This window comes from Sapajus apella, unplaced genomic scaffold (genome assembly GCF_009761245.1).
Source record: "Sapajus apella isolate SASKATOON/1434 unplaced genomic scaffold, GSC_monkey_1.0 scaffold82, whole genome shotgun sequence".
Taxonomy (NCBI): Eukaryota; Metazoa; Chordata; class Mammalia; order Primates; family Cebidae; genus Sapajus; species Sapajus apella.
The window spans coordinates 8,188,101-8,195,693 of NW_022437022.1; the positions used below are offsets into that span (position 1 = coordinate 8,188,101).

The 7,593-nt window shown below is 51.0% G+C and overlaps 1 protein-coding gene and 1 pseudogene across 6 annotated transcripts in view; one reads left to right on the plus strand and one right to left on the minus strand.

The window, feature by feature from the left end:
- The window catches only part of TMEM181 (transmembrane protein 181), a 99,287-nt gene that overhangs the window by 6,145 nt on the left and 85,549 nt on the right, over positions 1–7,593 (minus strand). For all 6 annotated transcript variants that reach the window (XM_032253187.1, XM_032253190.1, XM_032253188.1 and 3 more), the window contains 3 exons: positions 3,626–3,683; positions 1,684–1,786; positions 1,122–1,173 (listed from right to left, as the gene is read on the minus strand). In XM_032253187.1, the coding sequence (XP_032109078.1) occupies positions 1,122–1,173; positions 1,684–1,786; positions 3,626–3,683 (213 nt within the window). The remainder of the gene's footprint in view (positions 1–1,121; positions 1,174–1,683; positions 1,787–3,625; positions 3,684–7,593) is intronic.
- LOC116533491 overlaps positions 7,268–7,593 on the plus strand; it is a 3,842-nt pseudogene continuing 3,516 nt past the window's right edge.

Below are 7,593 nucleotides of genomic sequence, written 5' to 3' on the forward strand. Positions count from 1 at the left end.
GGTCAGGGTGTATGAGTGAGGGTGTATGTGTGAGGGTGTGAGAGGGTGTGAGGGTGTGTGCGAGAGTTATGAGGGAGTCAGGTGTTGAGTGAAGCATGAATGAGGTTGTGTGAGTGAACCTGTAGGTAAGGGTGTATGACAGTGTCTCAGACGTCACAGAGATGCGGTGCACAGTTACCACTGAACAGAGCCTAACAGTTAAAACACACATGCTGCATCATTCTGAATAAATTCTGATGCTGAAAGAAATCTGAGTCCTAGCTGAGCTCCCACTCCAAGGGATGGGATGCCACTCATAGGGATGCCTATCTCAGTCCTCACCCTCCACAAGGTGGGGACCCTAAGAGTCCACCTGGAAAGCCTGGACAAGGGCCAACCTCCCAGAGGCCCCTTGTCACTCCCATAAAGGAAAAGGGCCGACATCCACTTAATTGTCATCCAAACAACCTAGAAAGGAGCAGCTACATTTTTCCCTCTGGATTCTGATTTTAGGAGAAAGAGACAAACCATAAACAATCCACCAACTGATCTGGAATCTAACAACTTCCAAGCCCTCTCTGTTCCTCTACCAACTGGCCAGCACCAGTCCCCAGGGAGGTCCGGGGCGCTCAGGCCAAGCCTGAGCTCAGGCTCAGCCTGCCCCGGGAGCCCTTGGGCTGACCCCACTCCCTGACACAACAGGAACCAGCCCGCCTCGCCTCGCATAGCCCCCCCATGGCGCCAACGGAGCATGCTGCTCTGCTCAAAGGTGTCTGCTGTCCTAACTCACACTTAGAGTTCTGTCCTCCGGGAACCGCAAGGATCCCGAGGTTCCCAGTGTCCTCACATCCATCGTGTAGAATTCCAACTGTCCAGCTGGCGATTGCATGCCACACATATGGCAGGTGGCACAGCAAGGACGGAACACGCCCCGTGCAGGCCGAGTGTGCGCGAGCGCACATGCTCCAGTCCCCACCACTTACAACGAAAACATGTTCTCCAAGCTGGCGTCCGCTCTCGCTGCCCAACCTTGGTGGGAGGCCCTCTAACCTCATGCGTCTACTGGGCTAGGACCCTGAAATCCACTCCACAACAGGAGCCCCTCACTGTTTTTGCTCTTTTTAAGAAATAAGTCTTCTTACCTAATGACAAGTACTACAAAAGTCAATGCGGTCAAAAATTTTAACCTGAGATCTGAAAAACAAAGAAACTCTCATTAACAACCCTGGAAGTACACTCCACTCTCATCTCATTTTGTTTTGAAAAATTAAAAAAAAAAAAAAATGAAGCAAAGCTCTTTGTACAAATGCTCCTCCCCCCCAGACTTGGCCGGAGTCACCTTCAGCACAGGAGAACATTGGTCCCTTCCCAGGGCCAGGGTGGTGTCCAGGGAGGCCACAGCCACCATCCTCTGAAGGGACAGACTCGGAGAAGGATCCCGCAAGCTCAGGGTGACTCTCCCTGCTCTGCAGGGTGCAGTCCCGCAGGACCCAGACCACTCTGATGGCCCCAAAGGCCAGAGTAACCTGTTAGGCCTGTTGTGGCCTCCCAGGACCACGTGCCTGGTCCCCGGCCCATGGGGATGGACCAGTCTCTGGGCCCTCAGGGAAGGCCCCTGGCTTGGGAGACTCCAACCACTTCTTCTCCCACCTGAGTCACTCCCGAGCCACCCCTGCGCCGAGTGATTCTGAAAGGGGCGCTTACCCACATAAGGCATGTGTTGCAGCTCGGAACACGCCCGCACTATCAAAAACAAGAGGTACAGGACGTACACCGCTGCCACCACCATGAAGAAGACCTTCATTCCCTAAAAGGAAGCAAGGCGGCACTTTAGTCACAACAGGGCCTATGACCTCCTCCCGGCACCTCCACAGCCAGGAAAGCCACAGGTTTTTAGAAGGGACTTAAATCCTGAAGGACCCTCCAGGAAGCAGAACAATGGGGTCCCATCGAGACCATCTGCTCAGTCCCCTGTGAGTACAGGCATCTCCCCCAAGATGATACCCCAGGCCTTGCAATTCAGCGGAGCAGAGCCCAAACTCCCACCACGGACCCGTCCAGGCACAGCAGGTGCTCACAGATTGCAGTGGCCACTATCTGTCTGCCTCTCCCCTGGGAACAAGGGCCTGGCTCCCCACCCTGCCCCCTGCATGTGGGAAGCTCGCATGTATCCAAGAAAAGACCCAGGCTGGGCCCTGGAAATCCACATGCAGTCTCAACCACTCCAGACCTCTGTTTCCTTATCTGTGACATGAGGGGCGTGAATTAGATTAGAGGCCCTAAGATCTAAAAAAACACAATTCTGTAATGTTATTACAGAAACCCAAAGCCCTTTTCCAAAGACTGTTCCAGAGCTGTGATGGGGAAGGCAGGCCCATGGGTTCTGTGGAGGGCAAGGCCATGGGGTGGACAGTGCCCTTGATGCAGTCCCCACTCCTCTGAGGCTCCAGCCCAGGCCACACCCCAGCCCTTTTCTGCCCTCTCAGTGCCAGAGCTCCCCTCTTACGGTCAAGGCTCAGAGTGCGGGACAGCACAGCAGGAACCGGGATTCTTTTTCTCGAAAGAACCCTTAGTTGGGACTTATGTAAAGCAAAAGCACTGGACTAGGCCAGTGTGACTTTAGTTGGGAACTTATATAAAGCAAAGGGACTGGACTAGACCAGTGTGTTTAGCACAGAGAAGCCTCTGCTCTCCGGTGTCTCCTTCAGCAATGGAGATGAGCCCTGGGGTCAGTTCCAGAGCCCACGTCACATGGGACACGTGACTGGGAAGGGAAGATCATCCAACCAGAGCCACAGTGACAGGGCCTCGGCTGTATCCTTCCAGGGACCGTCACTGCCATCAGCCACAGACCAAAGACTAGGCGTAAACACACTGTTTTAAAGAGGTTTTCTGACGGGCACGGTGGCTCACGCCTGTAATCCCAGCACTTTGGAAGGCTGAGATGGGTAGAGCACTTTAGCCCAGGAGCTCAAGACCAGCCCGGCCAACATAGTGAAACCCCATCTCTACTAAAAATACAAAAATTAGGGCTGGGCACGGTGGCTCACACCTGTAATTCCAGGACTTTGGGAGGCTGACAGGGGCGGATCATGAGGTCAAGAGACTGAGACTGGTCCTGGCCAACATGGTAAAACCCCATCTCTACTAAAAAATACAAAAATTAACTGGGCGTAGTGGCATGTGCCTACAGTCCCAGCTACTTGGGACTGTAGGGAGGCTGAAGCAAGAGAATCGCTTGAACCCAGGTGGTGGAAGTTGCAGTGAGCTGAGATTGTGCCACTGCACTCCAGCCTGGGCGACAGAGCAAGACTCCATCTCAAATAAATAAATAAATAAATAAGCCAGGTGTGGCAGCGCACACCTATAGTCCCAGTTACTCAGAAAGCTGAGACAGGAGAATCACTTGAACCCAGGAGGCAAAGGCTGCAATGAGCTGAGATCATATCACTGTACTCCAGCCTGGTGACAGAGCGAGACTCCGTCTCAAAAAAAAAAAAAACACTTTCCCCCAAATCTTCCACCCTTAAAGTTTCTATAGTCCTTCCCCAGTAGCCAGTTAGCAAGCTCAGCAGAACAATTTAAGTCACAAAATTCAGTAACTGTATAAAGAAGAAAAGTCGTAGGCTTCATTAACAGTGCTTACCTGAAAATTTCCGGTGTCAACTCGATACTGGTACATTGGATCGTGTAATTCATTAACTCTAAAAATTGACATTATAAATAATTACAGATTAATAACTACCTTTACTTTTTATTTTACATTTCTTCACATTGACTTTTTGGGGTTTTTTACTTATTAACATAAACTACTTGCTACCAATAGTGAAGCATTTTTAGAAAGCAATCCTAAATTTATGAGAAATCCTGAATTTCGTATTTCACACAGAAAAAGCATACAATCCTACCAACTGTCCACACTTATCAGTATTGGAAAGTTGCAGTATTTTTTATTACACAAGACCCTGTACTATTTCTCTTGCAGTTTTAAGAGCTCCTTTTCCAGTCACCTTTTTAATGGCACATGCAGGTACTAGGAAATACAAAACTAAGCAAAGAAAGCGATAAAAACAAACAGAAACTTCCATGGGATTAACTTTCAGAATCAAAACAGGTTGCGAAGATGGCAGGGACTCAGGGACAGGGGACTGGAGCAGATGGGGTGACGCACTGCTGTTGCTTTGGTTACTGGGGCATGAAACCAGGCACGCTGGGCTCTGAAGTCCCACGTGGAAATGGAACCACTCTGCAGAAGTCCTACTCATGTGAGCCAGGCTACTACCACGCTAGGTTTCTGCTGTGAGACCATCTTACAGGACAGGAACACTGAGAAAGATCGTGTGTGGGAGGGGCCTGACGGTCTGTAGATGCAGTAGGGCATCAGTGGACGGCGGAGAGCCGGGAGCCACCTGAGATTAACAACGTCTCCTCCCTCTAAAAGAAACATCTAAAACGACACAGTCTTTTTTATTTTCCATCTTAGACCGGTAGAATGGTGGATTCTCCACAAGCCATTTAAGCAAAAACGAATGTGTCAGTTCAAGTCATATAGCTGTCCCCCCCAATCTGTGGTTTCGCTTTCAGCAGTTTCAGTTAACCAAGATCAACTGCAGTCAGAAAACATTAAATGGAACATTCCAGAAAAGAGCAGTTCCGAAGTGTTAAATTGCATGCCAATTTGATAGCGTGTTAACATCTTGCACAATGCACCCAGGGGCGTGCGCCACCCCTGTCCCGTGTACCTCGCTGCATACGCAGCTTGCCCGTTAGTCTTCCACGTCATCTGCTCCTGACACACAGCCACCAACACTGTCATGGCGCTGTGACCCTCCTGACATGTCACAGGAAGCTCAGGAGCAGCCTAGCGCTACGTCATGACACCTACACAATTCCCCTCGCTTATCGAACATGCAGAGATCGGATCATCTCACACCATCAGAAAAGTACAGGACAATAGGATATTTTGAAAGAGAGAGCATGTCACGTAACTTACATTGCTATAGTTTTTCTATTTTATTAGTTACTATTGGCCTAACATAATCTTTATCATAGGTGTGCATGTATAGAGAAAAACCTACCGGCGGGGTGGGCGCTGGGGAGGTCAGAGTGGTCTCATCTTGGGTGGAGGTTGGGCCAGGTGGGGCAGCCAGGTGGGCTGTCCAGAGGCAGCCTTGGGGGTGCCGCTGGCTCTTAGGGGCAGCTTGGGCCCCTTCCAGCCAGGGCTGGTGGGCGGGCTGTGGGAGCCCATGGGTCCAGCAGCCATGTGTGGACCTTAAAGCACCTTGCAGTCTTTAGAAGCGCTTTGACAGCTCTGAAAAGCTTTGTATTGAAAACTAAATTGAAGCGCTTTGTAGCCTCCAACTAGGCAATGAGGCGTCTCTGAAGTAGCCTATGCAAACGGAAGAACTTGGTGACTTCAGAAACCCATTGTGAGCTTGGAAACCGAAGCAAAGCCTTCGGTAAACGCCAGGTCATTGTGACTGTTCCGAAGCACACTGGCATCTGTGAGACTTTGAGCACTGCGATGGGGTGGTGGAGAGGAGGGAAAGGTGTCCATGGCGTTGGAGTGGTGAATCAAGTATGTCACTGGAGCAGCACGTGGGAAGGTGTCCCAGCAAGCGCAGCTGCCTCCAGGAGATGTGGCCCCTCTAGCCGGCTAGTTCAGAGCTCTGTGTTGTTCAGGACGGGCCGGGAGCCCCAAGCACCTGAGCGCCCAGGAGGAGGAGGATGCGACTCGCTCTCCGAGGTTATCCTGGGGCTCATCCCTTAGCAGAAATGACTCCCTCCTCCTCGACAGAGCAGGAGCGCGGTCATCTCAATCAAACACTGCCACTTTTAAGTTCCAGCTCCCTTTCTAGCCTCATGCATTTCAAGGAAAGCACTTCTCTTCTAACAACAAGCAGCCAGAAAGAGCAGACAGTGAAACACAAATACCCTGGGCACAGAGAGAGACGGGGCAAAGTCTCTTGGGTGACCACCACTTCACACTCACACAATGGGCCAAAGTAAAACAGTGGGCCCTAGTAAGCACATTCCTTTCCCTTTATGTGTACTAAGACAGGGAAGCTAAAAGCAGACTGGGGTTGGGGGGGTATCCCTGCAGCTGCAGGAAGATGTATGGGAACAGACACACAACGCACCCTCCCAGATAAGCAAGACAGAGACACAGAAATAATTGAGCCTGTGATAAGCTCTCCTGCCCTAAACCCTTCAATACTGTTAGTCTGTAAGAGAGAGTGCCTCTAACCTAACTCGGCCAGAAGCTCCTCAGGTTTATTCTCCAACACAAACCTGTGTTTGACTGTTGAGCCGCTTATTTCTTTCCTCTGTTTAACTCTTACACTCTTACCCCACATTCCTCTGGCACACGTGTGGGCGGGACCACCACGAAAGGCTGCCTGATTCAGAGCACTTGGGGGTTCATTTTGTGAGGGAGAACCCCTCCACGTTCTGCCAACCACTCTCTAGAAGAAATAGCTTCTCTAGAAAAGAAAGCCTGCAGCTTAAAGACTGATTCCAAAGATAGCTCTCATAACTACATAAACTCTGAATTTGCAGCTGAAGCTCAGGGTCAGGATGATACGACTGAGGAACCCAACAAGGTCCAGCAAAGGAAGAGGGATAGAATTTGAGATCAGGGCTCCGCATGAGCTACCTGAAGGCTAACCGGGGCATCCAGGGGAAATCGAGGCCAAAAAGTCAATGAGAGGCTGTCACTAGGGCAAAACCAATCATAGCAGAGTGTCCCAGTTGTGGAGAAAGACCAGCTAGGAATGAAGGAACAGGCAAGACTGAGAAGGAACTGCCAAGAGTGTCACAGTCACCCTTGCTCAGAAGGATCAAGAGTCAGTCCCAGCGGGGATTGGAGGAGGACCAGACTATGCCAGAGAGGAGCAGCTTCCATGATGGACGGTAGCTACAGACCCTCAGGACAGACCCAGTGAGCAGCCACCTGGGGACCAAGGGACAGCCACTGACAAATGCTCTCCACCCCTAGTTTATGGATGACTCTCTCATTTAGAAATCCAAAAGTGTAAAGGCAAGGGGGTGGTGAGGGAGCACCCCTCTTCAGGGAGCAACTGGTCTGATGTGGAGATTTCCATGGTCACATTCTCTCAGGAGGAACCTGTCTCGCTCAAACCCTCAGCTGTTCCGGAGCCTTCTCTCATCACTGTGTCATGTACCCGCCTCGTTTGCACAGTAGTCCTTGGCGTGAGTATGGCAGCTAGTGCGCCAGCCGCCCCAAGCCTTCTGGCTACCCGTCCGTGGGCAGCAGTGACGACGCAGCATGGGCTGGGAGGAGCAGCTGGAGCTGCCTGGTGATTCCCCCAACTCTGCAGTGAGCTCCCAAAACACCTCCAGAGTTGAGAAGGCCTCAGAGGATGGCAGGTCCCACAATTCTCATCCATTTAACTTCTCCAGAACTTGCAAGAAAAAGAGGTGAGGGAGAAAAGAACATTCCAAGAGGAGACGCCACCACATCCTTGTGGAGGACACGCATCCAGCTCGCTGCCAAAGAGCCACTGAAGCCAAGCCTAGAGGAGAGCTTCATAACATCCATTGTCATGTGGACGTGCTATATTCCAAACTGCCTTTCAAAGGGACCTTGACTAA